This window comes from Pteronotus mesoamericanus, unplaced genomic scaffold (assembly GCF_021234165.1).
Source record: "Pteronotus mesoamericanus isolate MK-2021 breed Mesoamerican mustached bat unplaced genomic scaffold, CSHL_Meso_final contig_182, whole genome shotgun sequence".
In the NCBI taxonomy this organism is placed as follows: domain Eukaryota; kingdom Metazoa; phylum Chordata; class Mammalia; order Chiroptera; family Mormoopidae; genus Pteronotus; species Pteronotus mesoamericanus.
In genome coordinates this window covers 16,940,269-16,962,060 of record NW_026555078.1, presented here as the reverse complement: position 1 = coordinate 16,962,060, position 21,792 = coordinate 16,940,269, and the positions used below count along the sequence as shown (strand labels likewise).

General features: G+C 39.2%; 1 protein-coding gene across 2 annotated transcripts in view; it reads left to right on the top strand.

Annotated features, from left to right (window-relative positions):
• TTLL5 (tubulin tyrosine ligase like 5) overlaps positions 1-21,792 on the top strand; it is a 246,195-nt gene that overhangs the window by 151,783 nt on the left and 72,620 nt on the right. For both annotated transcript variants that reach the window (XM_054567237.1, XM_054567238.1), the window contains exon 30: positions 9,559-9,754. In XM_054567237.1, the coding sequence (XP_054423212.1) occupies positions 9,559-9,754 (196 nt within the window). The remainder of the gene's footprint in view (positions 1-9,558; positions 9,755-21,792) is intronic.

Genomic DNA, 21,792 nt, shown 5'->3' with positions numbered 1-21,792 from the left:
CTCTTTATTTGTGCATCTTTTGTTTTTTTTGCGGGGGGGAGGCGTCTATTGCTTTTGAGCCACTTCATTTTAATTTGTTATCCACTTCCACTTTCTGCTTTTCTGTAAAGATGTGTATAAACAGTAGGTGACAGGTACACTTTTTAGGTGCCAATTGAACAACAGTCTCGTCCTTATTTAGGTTCTTAGTTTAGGGCACATCTTTGTCCTATCCAAACCCTTTACTTCTCAAGGAAAATGAAACTCACAAGAGTCAAGCTATTGAATCAATCTTATTTTTCTCTACTTAATAATTGAATTACTATATCCAAAGAGGAGAAGTTATTATGATTACTAACTTGTGATGTATGGTTCTAGTCTTCATGATTGTGACCCAGTGTATGATTTAATGTGCAATGAAGATGCTCATATAGAGGGAAAGGAAGGTAAGAGATAAAAATAAATTAGATGCTGAATATGTAAACTGGTAATTGAGATGTCAGTTTCAGGCCAAAATCTAACAGATTAGCAAACCAATGATTTGGCAGACCATAGAGAAGAAAAAAAGGAGTCACATAAACCTAGCATTGATTCATGAAAAAAATAAGTCATGCTAGACTAACCTTCATTTCCCTTCATGGTAGAATTACTTTATTTATTTATATTTTTAATTGAACATTCACTTTATTCTAACCTATTTTATAAGAAGGTTTTATTGAATTTATTGGGGTGACATTGGTCAATAAAATTATATAGATTTCAGGTGTACAGTTTTATAATACATCATCTGTATAGTATATTGTGTTCATCATGCCAAGTCGAGTCTCCTTTCGTCACCTTATGTCCCCCCGTACCCTCGTCTACCTTCTTCCACCGTCCTTTCCCTCTAGTAATCGCCACACTGTTGTCTGTGTCAGAATTACTTTAGGAAAGGAAGATCAGGGGACTAAAAAAGAATTACTGTAGCCGGGTTTCTGCAAGGCATAATGAAACCCTGTGAGCACGAAAGAGAAATGTGAACGGGTAGTACTATCATTAGGAATATTTGGTGAGTAAATAGGCAACTGACCCCAAACAATGAATCAGTGTAAGTTTGAAAATTAAATCTCTGGGGCTCTGTCCTTGGCACACTAGTTCACCATTTTTATCAATGGATTCATTTATCCATTCATACTTATCTAAGTGCCTGCTATATTCTAGGCACTTACATCTCTGGAAGACATACTAATCCTGCTTTCAGATGACATGAAGTAGGGTGGGGTACTGAATACTTTGGATGACAATCAGGATTCACAATGTTTTAAACAGTCTAATTCATGGAATTTAGTGAGGAAAAACATAAAGCTGTTCACATGGTGTCCAGAATTCAAGTGTAAAGGCTTAAGGGTTTAGGTCGGCTTTAAGCATAAAGAGAAGGTAACAGCAGAGTCAGAACTACCAAGAACCAATACTAGAATGTGGGAAATTTTTCATGACATATTAGATGAAAAAAAGCAGCCTATAAAGCAGATAATACAACATCATTCTGCGTGAGGGAAATACATGCAGAGGAAGTACATATATCAGAATGTCGACAGAGTGTTTACAGTAGCCGTCTTTGGTTGTTGGACGACAGAGAGGTGACTTTTGTATTTTGCCTTTCTATTGTTTTATGTTTCTCAGATTACGGTATTGAAGATATATTGGTTTTGCTCCTTAAAAAAACTACTTCTGTTTTGTTTCATTTTGAAAAGATGAAAGGGGATGTAGTCACTACTGATAACAGAATTGGAGGTGGGGAGGAGTGTGATCACTCTCCCTCATCCATCAGTGGTAATCAGCATTATTAGTAAATCCTCACCCCCTACCCTGAGGCCAGCTCCCTGCCTATGGTTAGGGTGTTCTCTAGCTTGAGAAGTAATATATTTGCTCACACCTGTTTCTTAGTGTCCTTATTGTTTGTTTTCCCAAAGGTTTGGATTCGTTTTCCATTGGAAGAATTTTAATAAAGACAGCTTACATTTATTGAGCATTTACTATGTGTGCCAGACATTGTGCTAAATACTTTACATGGATCATCACATTTAATTCTTAGACCCACCCTGTGAGAGGCAGGATTGAATTTTATTCCCATTTGACAGCTGAGGAAACCAAAGCACAGAGAGGCTATGTTGCTTTAAGTGGCAGAACCAGGATTTGAACCTAGCAGCCTTATTCTACAGCCCAGCTCCTGGTCACTAAGTCAAGCTGCTTCCTGTTCTGAGGGTCATCAGTTCAGAACCTGTGGTCCAAATCCAAGGGCACGAGGCCTCTGCTCTTCTTCCAGAATTCTGTCACTAACCCAGCTTTTGCATTGGTTTTGATTTCTTTCCAGTGTCTAAAACCTTTTATTTCTTTTTGCCTTCTTCCTTGGATTATTTCTTTAATCCTTTCCCAAGAGCCTTTCATCCTCTCAAATAAACAAAATGTTTAAAGATTTTTAAGCCCTCTTGCTGTGTTCTCAAGCAGAAAGATCAGCTCCAATTTATAATTTCATATAGTTCTGTGTTTTTCACCTAGCATATAGGTCGTCAAAAGTTCACATAGCTTTTCCAGATAATTTCTGAGCTTTCCTGTATCTTTAACACTGCCTCTATTGTACTTTGACTCTTTCTGCAAAAGAACCATCTCAAGGTAACTCAATAGCTTCAAAACAGAAAAGGTAAAAGTATATAATCTTACCTCAATGAGCAAACTCAAAGGTAAAAAAATAAATTTTAGTCCTTAGCACCAGCATTTTCAGAGATCATTTTAAAGCCACATTCCAACATCAGAATTCTCTTAGGAATCAAGGCATCTGTCACCATGAGCATAAAATCTCTTGGCAGGGCCATCTAACTCGTTCCACTTAAATCATTTGGGGTGCAGGCTTTATTTAGCCAGCTATCCCTGTTCCCCGTCACCAGTTACCAACAGCAAATCTTAAGACTTGTTACTAGTCAGTTTCAGTATTATCTATAATACCCCCCAAACCAGGGAAATATCCTCCAAAGCCAAGGGAGATCCCCACCCCGTCATGCTGTGCCTCTGATCGCGTACCTTTCCTGTTCTGGCCAGCACTGCTTTGTACTGCTTGTGGGAACTCTCTGTCGTCTAGGATTTTTAGCATTTAGAGCACCTTTGCAGCACTTACTATGTGCTATGACTACTTTCTTTATGATTGAGAACATAGATGAATAAAACATAGTCTCTGCTGCCCTTAAATATCTACACATTCTATAAAGTGCTTTGAAAATGGGTATATATTCTTTCTTGTCAGAAAATAGTAAGATTCTCTCCAGAAAGCATTTCCTTCTTTGCATTATGGTGTTTTTCATTGGAAGCACCATAGGCTTCCCCCGCCCCGTCCTTAAGATTTATTTATTTATTTTTAGGGAGAGGGGAAGGCAGGGAGAAAGTGAGGGAGAGAAACATCCATGTGTGAGAGAAACATCCATTGGTTGCCTCTTGCATGCCCCCAACTGGGGGCCTGGCCTGCAACCCAGGCATGTGTCCTGACTGGGAATCAAACAGGCATCCTGGTTTGTAGGTCGGTGCTCAGTCCACTGAACAATACCAGCCAGGGTACACTTTTTAAAGTTTATTGATTTTAGGAAGAGAGAGAAATACTGTTTTGTTGTTCCACTTATTTATGTATTCATTGGTTGGTTCTTGTATGTGCCGTGACTGAGGTTCAAACCTGCAACCTTGGTGTATCGGGATGACACTCTAACTGAACTAGCTGCCAGGGCTAGCAGCGTTGGCATTTTGAGCAGCATGCATAGGGATCTTCCTTGCATTTCTACACATGTAGCACCCTTGATCTACACCTATTAAATGTCAGTAACCGCCCCGCCCCACAACACCATTAGTATGGCAATTGAAAGCACACCCATGCACTCCCCGACACCCTGAAGGAGGGTAGGGGTGTCCCTGTACATAGTAGCTCAGGTTTTGCTGGGATTGGATGGAGGAGGCTGGAAAAATGGACTGCAGAATCATACTCTGTGTACAGCTCTCACATTCCTCTGCCTCATCCCTGCCCTACATTCTTGTAACATCACATCATTCTCAGGAAATATTGACCCTGAAAGCATTTCTTTATGTTGAGTGCAACAGGCTGCTGAGCAAATTTTGCTTTGCTAAAGACAAGTGCATTTTACATGTTGCCTCCAAGTGCCTTAGAACCGACATCCATTGGCTGACCCAGATATTAAAGCAAAGGGAGAAGCATAGCCCTACAGTGTGTATTGGCTAGAGGTTGGGGTGTTCTCCAGAAAGGCAGTGATGGTGAGAAACAGTGTAACAAAGAAAGTGAGAGGAAGTTCTGAATGAATATGCTAATGAGAATGTAGTAGTCAAAAAAATTTACTACATTGTTGCCTGATAGCTACATGTGTAGTAAAGGTGAGATACAGCATAGTTCACTTGGAATCTTTGAATTTGAATCAAATGTCAAACATTCCTATAGCTAAGTTACTTGGCCCTATATACTACATTCTAGAAATGATGTAAAACTATTAGAGATTATATACAGGGAATATGTACAATATTATATTTCAGTATTGTGCAAAGAATAAATGCTAAGAGGATAATAGAATACAACCCAAATTTTAGAAGAGTAATGAAATGAAATCAAAATTTTGGTGGGAGTAGAAAAATATATGAGCAGTAAACTAGAATGCATTAAGATTGAAGAAAGTGGGATGGAAGTTAGGAAACTGCTAGATGCTATAGAAAGGAATGTGTAGGTAGATGATCCGAGGCAAAGCCCAAGCGAGGGCGCGCCTGGCCTCCTCCGTGTAGCCAGTTTGCAGCACTTGCACCTGGCGAACCCCAAAGGCTCGCACTTTATTTGTGAGATGCCATGGTCGACTAACCCCCACTGAAATTCAAAGCAAGTAAGTTTCTCATGGCACTTACCGCACTGCCTGGTACAGCTGAGTGGTCCTGCCCCCACCCAGGGTTGCACTATAAAAATTCCTGCCTCTTTGCTAAAAGCTTCAACTTGCTTGAGAAACTTCCTTTTGTGATCTGAAGACTGGGTTTATGTTACTGATGAGATTAAAAACAGCTTTCACTATAAAAGTTTATGATGTTGCAGTCTGTCCAATATGTGTACGGTTGGATGAATAGACCTCCTCTTACCCAAAGTCCCTTATTTGATCCTCTCTTGCTGGCTCTCCTACCCCTTACATCCAGGAACGTCTGCTTTGCATACACACACCTGAGAATCTGTCCCTGTTCATCTCCAAATAAGGAGGCCTAGGTACAGACTCTGATGTCTGGTATATAATGAGAAGACATCAAAGTAAATGTCTCTTAGGATTATTTGTTATTAAAGCAGTTTGTAGAAATAAAAACAATCTAGACAGTGAGATGAGTTCTGATACAATATCCGTAGCTGCATAAATCCTTTAATATCGAATCCCTGAGTCTAGATAGCTACTCCTGACTAGAAACTCTCAAGCCGGGAGTGGAAACAGAGGAACAATTGATGAATTTTCTGACCTTTGGTCGTTATCCTAAATAATAGTTTTATTCTAGATTCAAATACCTGCTCTAATTGTTATGGAAATCTCAAGGCTCTTCAGCCAGGCAGTTCCTGCAGTTTCACCAGCCTCTTTCCTTGTGTTCCTTCGTTCATCGGATCAGCCCACTCTGCCTTGAACCTTCCCTTCATTTTATACCTGGATTCCTTTCTCCTTCGCTCCTCCTTCTACTCAGAGCTCACCTAGTTTCCCCAGCCATTCAGTCACTTCCTGCAAGTTCTCCTCCAATAAGCTTACCTCTTCCCTTGCTGATGAAAAAGTTAAGTTTTCTCTGGCTCCTCTTTTCCTAACCCTGTAACTCCTGTTTGACTCTCGCTGAGCACTTTGTGAATAATGTTAACATTTTATTCATGGATTTAAGAGCATATTTGTATTCAGTCATTGGTGGCCACATTTCCTTGGACCTCCAGAAGCCCCTTGGGAAAGATCATGTTGTTTTGTTTTTTAACTGTGTAACAGTTTGCACATTAAAGCATTTCAAGAGAGATCACTGAAGATCAAATGTCATACTCAAAAAAATTATTAAATAAGCTCTGAGATTGTTGGTACTGTTCTCCAAGAGGATTAGCCAAAAGTGTGTAATTGTGGGGATGAACTGAGGGAGCCGAACTGTGGGAGGAGAGGATCAAGGGATGTGACACACAAGCAGTGAGCTTATGTGAGGAGGAAGCCTTTCATCCATGGACTTCAGAGCACATTACACAGACTTTCTCTTAACTAGGTATTTGGAAATCTCTTTGAGAGAGGCAGGGAGACCAAAGCAGGGACCAGGACTGACCAAGACAGAGGAAGGTCAAGAAGGGAGCACGGCCTTCTGGGCGCGGCAGGCATTCCACTGTGCTCCTTCCCGCCCGCCTCTGTCAGGGTCCTGAGGACCGAGGCTCTTCCGTAAGCAGGCAGGCTGCGGGTCAGGACCCAGGAAGGTCTGCAGAACCTCGCCCAGCATTGCTGTGTCTCTGCCATTGACATGACCGCTACTACCAAAGGAAGTTTACCAAGGAAAGAATAACACAATGATTTAAATCACTGTGTGTACTTCTGTTAAATTAGGCACCGTTTTCCTTTGTGTAAACTCCATTAACCAGGGGTTGGGGTAAGGTTGTTCACTGAGATTGAAATGTTTCTTCTATGAACAATTTTCTGGCAACCATACCTTCAAAAGGAAAAAAAATAAATACAGGATAGGTAAAGAAGGTTCAGAGAATAAAAGTGTTAAAGAAATGGAAGAACTGTCAAATGAGACTGGTCTAAAACATATGGGGACCTTTTAAAACATTTTTTGGTAAAATATATGTAACAAAATTTACCATTCTTTTTAAAAAAATTTCTTGTTGCATTTATTGGGGTGACATTGGTTAATAAAATTCTATAGGTTTTAGGTGTACAGTTCTGTAACACATCATCTGTATATTGCATTGTGTGTTGATCACCCCAGTCAAGTCTCCTTTCATAACCACTTACCCAGCTTTACCTCTTCCACCTCTCCCCGCCCCCTTTCCCTCTGGGAATCACCGCGCTGTTGTCTGTGTTATTTTCATTTCTTTGTTTAACCTCTTCTCCTTTTTCACCCAACTCTCCAACCCCTTCCTCTCTGACAGCTGTCAGTCTGTCTTTTCTCTGTAGCTGTGAGTCTGTTTCTATTTTGTTTGTTAGTTTATTTTGTTTACTAGAGTCCACATATAAGTGAAATCATATGGTACTTTCTCTCACTGGCTTATTTCACTTAGCATAATGTCCCCCAGGTCCATCCATGCTTCACAGAAGGTAAGATTTCTTTCTTTTTTTTATGGATGAGTAGTTTTCCATTGTGTAAATGTACCACAGCTTTTTATCTGCTCATCACTGATGGGTACTTAGAGTGCTTCCACATCTTGGCTAAATAACACTGCGATGAACATAGGAATGCGTATATTTTTGTGAATTAGTGTTTCGGGTTTTTTTGGCTATATCCCCAGAAGTACAATCACTGGGTCATAGACGAATTCCATTTTTAATTTTTTGAGGTGACCCCATACTGCTCTTCATGGTGGAGGCACCGGTCTGCATCTCCACCAACAGTGCACACCCTCACCAACACTTGTTTTTTGAATTATTGATGGTAGCCGTTCTGACAGGTGTGAGGTGATAGCCCATTGTGGTTTTAATTTGCATTTCTCTGATGATTAGTGATGTTGAGCATTTTTTTCATGTGTCTATTGGCTGTCTGTATGTCCTTTTGGAGAAGTTCCTATCCAGGTCCTTTGCCCACTTTTTAATTGGATTATTTAGCGGGGGCAGTGGTGTTGAGTTTACGTTCTTTTTAAATTTTGGAGAGTAACCCCTTACCAGATGTATCACTGGTTAATATGTTTCCCCCGTTCAATGGGTTGTCTTTTGATTTTGTCGATGGTTTCTTTTGCTGTGCACTTTTTAGTTTGATCTAGTCCCATTTATTTTCCTTTTGTTTCCTGTGCCCAAGGTGATATATCACAGGAAAAAACATTACTATGAGCAGTGTCCGTGATTTTACTGCCCATGTTTTAAGTCTAGGATTTTTATTGTTTCAAGTCTTAACATTTAAGTCTTTTATCCATTTTGAGTTTATTCTTGTGGATAGAGTAAGAAGGACATCTAGTTTCATATTTTTGCACATGTCTGTCCAGTTTTCCCATCACCATTTATTGAATAGACTATCTTTGTCCCATTGTATGTTCTTACCTCCTTTGTCAAATATTAATTGACCATAAAGGTGTGGGTTTGTTTCTGGGCTCTCTATTCTCTTCCATTGATCTATGTTTGTTTTTTATGCTAGTGCCATGCTGTTTTGATTACTATGACCTTGTTGTATATTTTGACGTCAGGTAGCATGATTCCCATTCAGGGTCTTTTGTGATTCCATGTAAATTTTTGGAATATTTGTTCTAGTTCTGTGAAATACACCTTTGGCATCTTGATAAGAATTGTGCTGAATCTATAGATTGCTTTGGGTAGTTCTATCTATCCATAAACACAGTATATGTTTCCACTTATTTGTATCTTCTTCGATTTCTTTCTTCAATGTCTTACCATTTTCCGAGTAGAGACCTTTTATATCCTTGGTTAAACTTATTTATTTCTGATGAAATTGTAAATGGGATTGTTCTCTTAATTTCCCTTTCTGATAGTTCATTATTGGTATATAAAAATGCAGCTGATTTCTGGATATTTATTTTGTATCCTGTTACTTTACTGAATTCATTTATCAGTTCCAGTAGTTTTTTGGTGGAATCTTTATTAGAGTTCTCTATATACAGTATCATGTCATCTGCAAATAACAGTTTTACTTTTTCCTTTCCAATTTGGATGCCTTTTATTTCTTCTTGTCTGATTGCTGCAGCTAGGACTTCCAGTACGATGTTGAATAAGAGTGGTCTTGTTCCACTCTTCCCCTGTCTTGTTCCCGATATTAAGGAAATGCTTGTAGCTTTTGCCCATTGAGTATGATGCTGGCTGTGGGTTTGTCATTTATGGCCTTTATTACATTGAGGTATGCTTTCTGTATTCCCACTTTGCCAAGAGTTTTTACCATAAATCGGTGCTGGGTTTTATCTAATGCATTTTCTGCACCTGTATGCTCATATGGCTTCTATCCTTCACTTTGTTTATGTGGTGTATCACATTTATTGATTGGCAGACATTGTACCCACCTTGCGTCGTAGGAATAAATCCCACTTAATCATGGTGTATTATCTTTTTAATGTATTGTTGAATCAGGTTTGTTAATATTTTGTTGAGGAAAGTTAAATTGCTATTTTAATTATTTAACATTCAACAGACATTTATTGCACATTGGCCATGTGCCAGGTCTTATGGGAGCTACGAATAGAAGGGAGAGTAGAGCAGACCCTCTCTGTGTTCCCAATTTAGTGGGCGAGTCAGATAGTTTATCACACAGATAGATGTGTAATTCAAACTGTGTTTCGTTCCATAAAGGAAAAATAGCTGTGATATTTCCTTTCTTTAATTTGTTCACATGAACACTCTAAGAAATCTGCTTTCTTTTTTTCTTTAGGAGCCTCCAAACAGGTGGCTTTGCCTGGGAGGGAGAGGTGGAGAACAACGCGTACAGCAAGGCCACAGGCGTGGCCCCCCAGCACAAGTATCACCCCACAGCAGGCAGTTACCAGCTCCATTTTGCTCTGCAACAACTCGAACAACAAAAACTTCAGTCCCGGCAACTTCTGGACCAGAGTCGAGCCCGGCACCAGGTAATTCAAGCTAAGACTTTTCCAAGTACTGATATCTTCCTTCTGTTGGTGGTAATAATAATAATAATGTCAATGGGAAAATGTAGGAATTCAGTTTACTGAAAGTTTACCAGCACCACCATGGCTTAGATGGCTCTTGGGGAACCTACTCTCAGGGAAGAAATGTTCTGAAGCCATAACATTGGCTTTGCTGTAAAGTGATGCTGAGCCAGCTCTGCCGTTCTTCCATATGAATGTTTCTCCACAAAAGTCCCTGTACAGTATTTACCCTTTCTGTTGTATGATCTTAGTTTAGTAACTTCCCCGAGGTTCTCATTCTCAGATACCCAAAAGCTAGCATTTTTAGAAAATTTTTTTCTAGGTATATTCCCCCTGCCTTCACTGACTTGGTTTCCATAAGCACATGTTCGTCCTTCATGGCTTGCCAAGATTTTCAAGGAATAAATCACTTTCAGGTTCTTGTAGGAAATGGTCGTAAGTTAAGTTATTGGTCTTACAGTTTGATAGTTTGTACTCCAAACAATGCACACCAAATTATAACAGTAGACTCAGAAATCCTTGCTGTTGCGGAGCTTATGCTCTAGTGAAGTGTTCATTTACTACTCACGGTCTATAAAGTGACAAGAACTCTTTTGAGTATGTGTGAGGGATCTAAGTATATTGCATTTGTATCAGTTTGGCCCCAGTTACAGAAAAAGGATGGCTTCACAAAAAAGTCAGGCCATGAAGAGTCAATTTTTTTTATCAATCAGGATTATCATTAGAATCATTTACCCTGTTCTACATGTTCTATTGAGCTTAATCAGTATTGATTCTATGAGCTTCCCATATTATTTGGTTATGTAAAGAAATGTCTTACATCAGCTTAATCTCTCATCATTTGCTCTTTTCTTATAAAAATGTAGTATGCATTAGTTTGTGCAAAATTAATATTCACTGTAAGGCTAGGGCAGCATTGACCGAAGTTTTTTCTTCTGAATAAAATAATTATTATTATGCTTCCTACTTATCTTTTCAACTATTGTCCAGGTTCAGCTATATTTGTTATTTCGATATGATTCATCACTTGATCATCTTTATCTGTGATGGAGTTCTCTGTATATTGTATTAATTCCTTGTAATTGAGAAATTCTTAATGCAGGCCTTTGTGAAGTCATTTGTTAGGTCGTTTTTACTGGAGAAATACCCAGACTTCTCACCTGAAAATATGGAGTGTGGCCTCTCATTTTGATTACCACACTGCCTTTTGTTGCATAGAAATTTTCCTCGGCATTTAAGCTGGTTTGTATTTTTACAATTGTAGATATAATTGTGTATCTTTGGTATTTTTTTAATCTGTGTAAATTTTTAAAAACTCTTTAAATTTCTAAACTCCAACACTGCAGAATACTTGAGAATGCCAATTTAATCAGATGCTAGATAGTGGAAGTATCATATGTAGCCTTACTTCTAACGTGAGTATAATCTATAGCCTAACACCTAAACAGTTGGTCCCTTATCATTTTTAATGCTTCCCTACCTTGAAATGGTGGGTGATTTTTAAACAAAAATAAGTGCTTATAGGGCATTGAAGTTTTGAAGAAGGAAATACAGTTTTGCTGATGTTCATTTCACTTTTAGAAACTGCTTCATTTTTAAGTCCTCATTCCTTTGATTAGCTTTCAGCAACTCACATTCCTTTGAAAATTCAGAGGACTACTATTCTTGTGTGGATTTTTTTCCACTGAGGATTATAGTGGTTTAGCTTCACTGAACTATGAAGTATATGGAAAATATGTTTTTTAGAATCTGTCAGAATATCTGTCTTAGGGAGGAGTCAGAGCTCCCAAGAAGGGAGTTGTCTCGTGTCTCCTGGAGAGGGAACAGAAAATCATTCATCACAATTTTATGTATGTTTATAACATCATTTGACTTCTTCCCCCTGTTTTCCAGTCCACAGTTTTATTTAGGTAAAAATGAGGAAGGGTGAAGTTCTGAGACTGTGGGAGAGACCTAAAAAAACTAAATTCTGTTAGCTTAAAGAGTTTGTAACTAATAAAATAGAAAATAAAAGAAATTAAATGTTCCTGTGTGAAAAAGGTGAAGGGATTAAGAAAAAAAACAAACTCATAGACACAGACAACAGTATGGTGATTACCAGAGGGAAAGTGGGGAAGGAGGAGGTAGTCGAGGGTATGGGGGGATAAATGGTGATGGAAAGAGACTTGATTTGGAGTTGTGAACACACAATACAATATACAGATGCTGTATTTTAGAACTGTACACCTGAAACGTATATAATTTTATTAACCAATGTCGTCCCAACAAGTTCAATAAAAAAGAAAAAAAGAGGAATAAAGATATTAAGTGTCCTAACATTAAGAGTATTTAGTAACCTAGGGCACTTTATTTCAGGTGACAAGAATTACTTCACAAAAGGAACAGAACCCTACTGGATTTTAAGCCTCTGGGTTTGGCTTACCTTATGACTATGCTAGACCTGAACGTGATAATTACAACTAAACTGTTGATTGAAGTGTGGTTTGCATTCTCAGTATGTCCTGTATTTATGTCCTTGGGTTAACTTTTAGAATAGAGATGGTTTTTATGATAAACTTCTTATGCTTTGGATTCCTTTAAGTGTAGGTAGCCATTGATGTAAGTAACAGTTTGGTTGCTTGCTTGTTTAAGAGCAGTGGGTAGTTGAAATCTGATTTGTCTACCATTCTTCCACAAGAGAGACCTGTTTGTGGAATAGTACAGTAGAGAGGATTATATTATATTATATTATATTATATTATATTATATTATATTATATTATATTATATGTCTCTGTATATTCATTGTGTACATGGATGGTGTCTTTCATAGTGATCTCCTAAAGGTGTTTTGGGAAATACCTGGCAGCCTTTCTTGCATTACTTGCAGAGAAAATTCTCCATCCTTTTGGTAGGTAGGTAGCCAGCTTATTGAAGGTATTAATTTCAAGGTGGCACACTCTGATTCAGGATATGAGTTTAGAAATGGGCATCTCTAACCATTCATGAGGAGTGAGCTTCGATCTTCATCTCAGCCTAGCATTTCACTCATAAATCTAGAAAGTGGCATGTGCTGTATCTACCCCTTTTCAAAATGGGTCCTATAACATGGGCATGGGGAGGAAGGTCACCCAGAGTCATTGGCAAAGGTTTCCAGGGACAGAGGTGCAAAAGAATAGGTGTGATCCAGTCCATTAGATAGGGAGCATAATAAAAAGACAAAATTGAAACTGTGGGCTTTTCCACCCTGATGGGTCAAACTAGCAGTTGGTTTTTTTTTTTTTAAGACATTGTTTTAAGAGCAGAGGTCAGCAAATTTATTCTGCAAATGGCTATATAGTAAGTGTTTTAGACCTTGCAGGTCACAGAGAGGGTCTCTGTGGCAACTATGCGCCTCTGCGCTGGGAGAATGAAAACAGCCACAGGAGATATGTGAGTAAATGAGTGTGGCTGTTTTCCCATAAAACTTTATTCACAAACACAGGCGGGAGGCTGGGTTTGGCCTTCAAGCCCTACAGTTTGTAGACCCCTGGTTTTGAGCCTCAGAGCCCCTGTTTATAGGAGGCCCTGTTAAAACACCAGTTGCTTCCCAGACCCCATTTATGATTCAGAAGATTTGGAATGGAGCTCACTTATCTCAGTTTCCAAGTTTCTGGGTGATATTAAGGCTGCTCTTCTGGGTACCACACTTTGAGAACCATTGAGCTAGAGGGAAAGAGATTAGAAAATGTCTCCTGTATTATTTGTCTTCTGTCCTTTGGAAGGGAGACTGGATATGGTAAAACTTAATGTTGCCCTTACAGAATTTTGGCAACCATTTTTTATAGGAACTTTGTTTCTATCCTTCTCACTCCATCTACTATAGTCCCTTATAAATAAGCTTTCCAAACTTGAAAATCCCCTTGCTCGTTCTCCTTATCGGGGTGCATTGTGCTCAGCAGTCACTGCTCCCAGGCTTCAGTTTCATAGTGGGCCAGAGATAACTCATAGGACAGATTCCTCCCTCTTCGTTTGAATAGTATTAGTCAACTCTTAATAAGCACTTCCTGTGGCCCAAGGACTATTCCAGATGCTTTATGTATATTAATTCATTTCAAATGAGTTTTGGGATGGTCAGGGAATTGCAGAATCTTGTGAGAGTCTAGGGATGGTTGATGCGTCCCTGTGTGTGTCTCCTGTCTAGTTTCTCTCATTGCTTCCCACTTCCTTCCCATGCTGGCTTCCTGTTTCTCAAGGAGATGGTTACAAGTTTTCCTTGAGCTGAGTCGTGGGACTTTTCTTGGGTAACAGTGACTGCTGGTGACATCAGCATGAGTAGCCCTCCATGCTGGGGTCTGTGAGGAGGGCTTCACCGGCTCTGAGGCCCCACTGACCTGATTCTAATTGCCAACATTGAGCTGATGTTATTCTTGGCCCAGGACAGAGCGATTACTCAGTAGTTTCTGTTAAAATGATCCTTTGTTAAACTTCTGCTCCCAGCCCCCCTCTCCTTCCCTCCCACTCTCTTCTCTGCCTCATCCAGACTGAAAAAAAAAAAAACAACCCAAAAAGCAGAAAAATTAAGGACATTTTGATGGCCAAGGCAGAACTGCTGAAATTTAACAAGCAAGGCGGAGAGGGGGATTTTGATTTCTCAGTGGTTCCTAAAGTTCTTCACTTTTTAGTAGACTTACCTCCAACGTAGCAAGGTGATTCAAGGCAGGAGAAAACTGTGCATCCTCAGGTCTTCTCACCCTGCCACTACATCTGTTCTTTTTCCCTTCCCACTTCGCACCATGCCCAGTTTCACCAGACTAACCTAGACTCACTAAGGGCCAACAGAGATTAATGTGCTTATAACAAGCAGGGGAGCAGGCTGGGGGCGGGCAACTCAGTGTTAACATCAAGGGGTCTTTCACTCTGCTAGTAACATCTTGAGTGCCACATGTAATGAGCTTTTGCTAATGGTGTGTATATATATATATATATATATATATATATATACACACACACACACACACACACACATGCACATGCGCAACCTCACAGGTGTGGAAAGGATTCCCATATAAGCCCAGCCAAGTCTTGTTATTCTGCTCCTAAAAGTTCATTGCATGTGTCTAGAAAAATTCGGCCCCCCTGGTGGAATGAATACTGTTTCTCTAAGCCTTCAGCCGCTGTGTGTTTGTGTTGTGGGGGAGGGGGAAGAAAGAGAAATTCAGCAGGCACCCCGGCTTTTGCAGGCAGCCAGCAATAACACGGCCAGCTCCTCAGCATGGCACGAAGAGAGCAAGCAAACAGACTCGCTGTGCCGGGGAGTCTCTGCGTTTTTCTAACCGAGTGCTTGGGAGGAAGGCTGGACCGGGGCTATACAAGGGAAGGAACTTAGGCCTGTGTGCTTCAAGCCCTGGAGCAGGTTGACTTAAAAGTCATAACCTACTGCTGCTTTGTTTTTTTGGTTTTGTTTGGTTTGGGTTGGGTTTTCGTTCTATTTTATTTTTTTCCTGACCTTTATCTGAAACTCAACATAACGCTCAGTGTCTAGATCATGATGCTGATGGTGATAATGATGATGACGATGATTAATTTTCCTAGAACCATTTGATTTAGCAGGTTTTGCCAAATCAAACTTTTTTTTTTCTTACCTCATCCAAACACATGGAAAATACGTGAAATGATACATGTAAAACTATTGCACATTCAGTTGTTTGAAATAGACACACTTTAGTCAGATAATCCTGAGTTTAAACCTTAGCCCTGTCCAGTCCATGACCTGGGCAGGTTATTCAAAGTCCTTTGAACTTCAGTTTGCTCATCTGTAACATGAAGACGACAGTATATACCTGCGGGTTATCGTGAGATTTATAATCCTCAGGATGTTACAACATGCGAAGCCCTGAACCAGAAGTTTTATTTCTACTATCACACTGAATCCTCACAACTGCTCTCTTAGTAGCCCCATTTTATAGATGAAAAAACAGAGCCTCATTTATGAAACTTTATCAAGGTCACGTAAGTAGCAAATGGAAGAGATGGGATTTGAACCCAGGTGTGCCAGCCCAGCATCGACGCTCCTGGCTGTCATGCTGTATGCCACCTCCCTGACAATATATTAAGGCATTTAGTAAATGGCAGCCATATGTATTATTACATAGTAAGTACATGCAACAAGTACTCACTGACACCCGTAAAACTATATTTGAAAAGTTATTCTCAGATACTTCAAGTAGTCTCCTACTACGTATATGTACTGTCACAAAAGAAGAGATTTACTTAAACATCTGTAAACTCAGGCCTTGCCATTATCCCTGTTACCACAGATTCTTAAAGAAATGTCTTAGGTGTTTCTGGGCTTAAAACTCTTAGGAATTCCCATACTTTACCCTCCCTTGTGCTAGTAGTACTCGGTAATAGGGTCAAGGACTACTGGGTTGTGTAATGTCCTAGAAATACATTCTAGAAGTTTGAAGATTCAGAGCACTTATGTGGGTTGTTATTAATAACACGAATTATATCTTCAGTTATCACTTTGGCCTTTTTAAAGTTTTGTTAAATTTATTGGGGAGATATTGCTTAATAAAATTATATGGTTTTCAAGAGTACAATCTATAATACACCATCTGTATATTGCACTGTTTGGCCTTTCAACCCTGTTATTTTTACTCTTCATGCTATTTTAATTTTATTTCTGTGATAGGTGTTTTTGAGAAGACTACCAGGAAATATGGCAGGTGTCTACGAATGTGAATACCACAGATGACACCTTTGCGTGATTAATATTATGCCTGCTTTTTCGGTACCTTATAAATCTAATTCTTAGTGCATTATTACAATACAGACATCAGTTCATTATGCTGATTCATTACTAATAGGAACCTGGCTTCTGCTAGGTTGTTTTCTGAGCTGCTGCTAGAATAGTGTCCCTCTGGAATCTGAGAGAGAGGAAGGTGAGGGCAGGGAACGGACATACAGGGAGTGACTTGTGAGTGCTGGCTGTAGTGCTGTCTTCATTCCAGTGAGGAGACCAGTGCTCACAGAGCAGAAGTAACTTATGCAACATTGCAGAGCTAGCGAATTGCAGAGATAATACTCAGACCAGGTCAGAGGGCTTCCAAAGACCTTTTTCACTCTACACCCTCCCCCTGGTAGAAGTGACTCTTCATTTGCTTCCTGTTTTTTTACGCAAATATTTATCATCCATCACATGTAGAACATCACATAAGGTGTTCCAATTTTATTGCTGCTGCTGCTATATACTCATAGACACAAATATAAAAGAAAGAGCATAATGAATCAAAATTCAGAACTCTCCATGGCTGTGGGTATGTTAAAAGGCAACTGTTCACCTATCAGCTGCTTGAGATCAATATTGTTTGTTGTGTAGTCTTAAAATGTGGTTTTGCTACAGCTGCCTGATAACGATTTTTGTTTCCTCCCTCACTCTGTGACCTCTGGTTGTCTGTGGGCATATGAGGGACTCAACAGCAGTAGCTTTGTGAGAGGGGAAAAGACCTCATCTTTAAACATGCAAAGCGCACTCGAGATGGGTGCAGCCACGAGAAGATGCACGAGGAACATAATATGACAGCAAGGTCTGTGCAAGGTGCACGGGATCAACTGCGAGGGCAAAAAACCAAATTATGCATTCGAAGACAGAGACAGGTTAGATATGTATCAACTCTGAATTTAAAGTTGTAAGGGGACTCAGGGATTGCCTTGTCTAACCATTTCACTTTACTGATCAGGAGGTGGGAGACACAGATGTACCGTTAGGGTAACAAAGGCCCTGCTATATAAATAATTCCCTGAAACTACTAATAAACAAAGGATTTACCTAAACAGAAAATTGAAAATGAGGCTATAGGTTATCTTTTTTTTTTTTTTTTACTAATTGAACTCTCAACCTGGGGTCATTGCTGATCTTTGAGATTACTTTTACACACATAATATATACATACTTACTTTAACCTTTAAAATAAGTGATAATGATTTGCTTAGAAATTTTTCAACCTTTCTGGAGTAAAGAAAGTGAAACCTCTGTCTTCTAAATGCATCTGATGAAAATTGGACATAGTGCTAGGTCTGCCTTAGATTTGCATTGGGAGGGAGATTTTATTTCAGTGGAGTTTATGTAAAAGGGACTCGGCATGGCATAAACAAGGAAGGCAGTGTGGTGTAGTGGGTTTCCAAAATCAGACTCCTCATGGGTGTGGATCCCAGCTTACTACTTAGGAGCCGTGTGATTATGGACGAATTATGGAGCTTTTTGTGCCTTGGTTTCTTACTCTTCATGGAGATGATAATGGGACCCACCTCAAATGCTTGGGAGGATCAAATGATAACATATAAAGTGATTAGAACAATGCTGACCCATGGCAAAAACTCAATAAAAGTTCATTGGTCTTATTGTTATGTATTACTTTGTGTTTCATTATGATAAAAACACATAGCATAAGTTTACCCTCTTAATTTTTAAGTGTATAGCACAGTATTATTAACTATTTTCACATTATTTATAACAGATCACTATAATTTATTCATCTTGCATGACTGAAACTCTGTATTCACTGAACGACTTCCCACACCTCCCTCCCCTCAGCCTCTGACAACCACCATTCTACTCTGTGTTTCTATGAGTGTGACTAATTTAGGTACCTCATACAAGGAGGGACCTAAAACAAAACCGGAATTATCTTCTGGAGGGCAGGCTGCTTGTAATACAGGCTTCCCCAGCTAGGCGACTGTTCTTGAAACCCATCTGTATCAGTGTACCAGCTGGCGTTATTGTGAGAGGCTGCGTTCAGTTTCAGTGAATTTTTTGAAGATTCTTTCAGTGCATTTGCCCATTTCATGATGGGTGATCTATGAGTACACCTGTCCACACCACACCAAGTGCTCAGCAGTTTTTTACCATTTTTACCAGAAACATCATAACCCCCATGTCCTATCCTCCCTATTCACCCAATCTCACCACAAGTGACCCTTTTTTTTGTTTGTTTCTCCTATAAAAAAAGTCCTCAAAGGGAAATGTTTTGCCCATGTGGAAGAGGTGAGACAAAAAAATGGCAGAAGCATTTAAAGGCATCCTAATCGACAAGTTCAAAAACTGTTTTGAGCAGTGGAAAAAATGTCTCAATAGGTACATTGCATCAAATGGAGAGTACTTTGAAGGTGACTGAAGTTTAAACATGTAAAAATAAATACACAATTTTTTATAAGTAAATTCTGGGGTTGTTTTGGATCCCACCTCATATAAGTGGAATCATGCAATATTTGTCTTTTCATGACTGGCTTATTTTATTTAGCATAATGTCCTGAAGTTTTCATCCCCCTTGTTGCATATGACAGTATGTTTGTTAAGGCTGAATAATAGTCTTTTATTGTAGGTACATACATTTTCTTCATCCATTCATCTGTCAGTGGGCATTTAGAGTGCTTCTACATCTTAGCTATTATGAATAAATCTTTGGTAAACATATGTGTAAATACCACTTCTATTATGTACTACTTGTAACTTAAATATACATGGCATTATAATTCAACTTGGGAGTTTTAGTTAACCAATCCCCTGTGCCAGAAGCAAAAATTAGTTAAAATTATATGAAAGAAGGTGTTTTATGAGAAGTTAAAGGCTCATAAAGTATTAATCAGTTACCTTTTTGCTACTATTTACTTGTTTATACAATCAAAAAAAGTATGCAATTTAATTTGTTCACCATTTCTAGAGAGAGATGTGAGAAGAGTAGAAAGAATAAGCAATACGATAAACTGATTAAAAGAATATGTGTCGATTGTTAGCATGTTTATCCAAAGACATATATGTCTTAAAAACATAAAAAAGAAACAGTATCAACATCAAATTATGAGGTGTTTTCATGGGACACATGTTATTTCCTCACAATAACCAGGGAAAGAGAAGGAGATTATCCTGTCAAACATACCAATGGAAGCAGACTGGGGCAACCTTCACAGGAGGCAATTTGAGAACAGATATAAAAAAGGATTTAAATCAGAAGCAGCCTCTGCCTTCTGGTCTAGCTGTTCTACTCCAAGAAAATTATTTCTTGGAAATGGTCCAGCATATGTGAAAAGATACAGATAACATGATTTTTATCACAAAACTCTTCTTAAGTAACAACACGGCAGGACTCACAAGGGGGATCTTCCCTGGTGACACTGTTTAAAATGCCACCTGTCCCACCCCCAGCATCTCCTATCCCTTTTCCCAGCTTTACTTGCCTTTGTGGCACTTCTCTAGTGCAATGATTTTCAGCCGGTTTCAGCTCCTGGCACATGTAAACAAGTTAATGCAATTCTGCGGTACACCAAAAAAAATATGACTTTTTTTTTGTTGTTTTTATTTTTTTTTGCTGATGTGACCAAAAAAAATAGGTATAATTTTGATTCATTCACACTAGACAGCTGTTGTTGTGTTGGCTGTTGTCATTTTTTTTATTTGACAGTCTAAGGGGGAAGAGGTCGGTGCCCCTGACTAAATTGTCAGGTATTGCATGTTTTAAAAATTCTCGTAGCCCTGGCCAGTGTGGCTCAGTTGGTGGGAACATCTTCCTGTAAACAGAAAGGTCGTGAGCATATGCCTGGGTTTCGGGTTCAGTTCCCTGTCAGGACTCATACACGAGGTGGCCGGTCAATTTTTCTGTTTCGCATCGATGTTTCTCCCCTCCTCTCTCTCCCCTTCCTTTCTCCCTCTCCAGAATCCGTAAGCATGTCCTCAAGGGAGGAGAAGAAATAATTCCTTGCAGCACACCAGTGTGCCTGCCACTGCACACCAGTTGGAAATAGCTGCTCTAGTATTATGTAGTTTACTTATTTTTATTTACACAATCTTGTTTATAGCTTGTCTGGACCCAATTGAAAGTAAAATTCCAAGGGTCAAACTTTTTTCCCCATTTCTTTATTCTCTGATCCCCAACTCTTAGTACAATGCTTGTCACATGATGGAAACTTGACAGATATTTGTTGAGGAAATGCATGAATGAATCTAACAGGTTAAAATAATTAAATTGTGCTCCATTTGCATTTTTGGATTACTAGTGGGTGAAATTTTAATAATCTTGGTGTACAAAAGGCCTTCCTGAGCTTAATAATAAATTCACAAATCATGAAGGAAAGACACTGGCGGATTTGACATCCACCCAGTGGAAGTGTCTGAGCACTATTGATAAAACTCAGAGACTGCTGTTGGTTCTTTGGTTGGGTTAGATGAAGGAGTGTGAGGCTCATGAGTATAATTTTTTTTAAATTATATTTTATTGATTATGTTATTAGAGTTGTCCTGATTTTTCCCCTTTGCTCTCCCTCTGCACCCCCCCATAACCTGATGCAATCCCCACACCGTTGTTCATGTCCATGGTCATGTGTATAAGTTCTTTGGCTACTCCATACACTATATTTTACATCCCCATGGCTATTCTGTAACTACCTATTTGTACTTCTTAATCCCCTCATCTCATCACCCTTTCCCCCGCACCTCCCTCCCATCTGGCAACCATCAAGACACTCCCTGTATCCATGATTCTGTCTCTGTTGTTCTTATCTGCTTAGTTCATTTTTTAGATTCGGTTGTTCATAGATTTGTATTTTTTGCCATTTTATTGTCCATAGTTTTGATCTTTTTATTAGGTAAGTCCCTTTAACATTTCATAGAATAATGGTTTGGTGATGATGAACTCCTTTAGTTTTTTCTTGTCTGGGAAGCTCTTTATCTGCCCTTCGATTCCAAACGATATCTTTGCTGGGTAGAGCAGTCTTGGCTGTAGGTCCCTGCTTTTCATGACTTTGAATATTTCTTGCCAATCCCTTCTAGCCTACAAAGTTTCTTTTGGAAAATCAGCTGACAGTCTTATGAGGAAACCCTGTAGGTAACTAATTTCTTTTCTCTTGCTGCTTTTAAGATTCTCTTTTTATCTTTAACCTTTGGCATTTTAATTATGATGTGTCTGGGAGTGGTCCTTTTTGAGTCCATCTTGTTTGGGACTCTCTGTGCTTTCTGGACTTGTATGTCTTTTCCTTCACCAAATT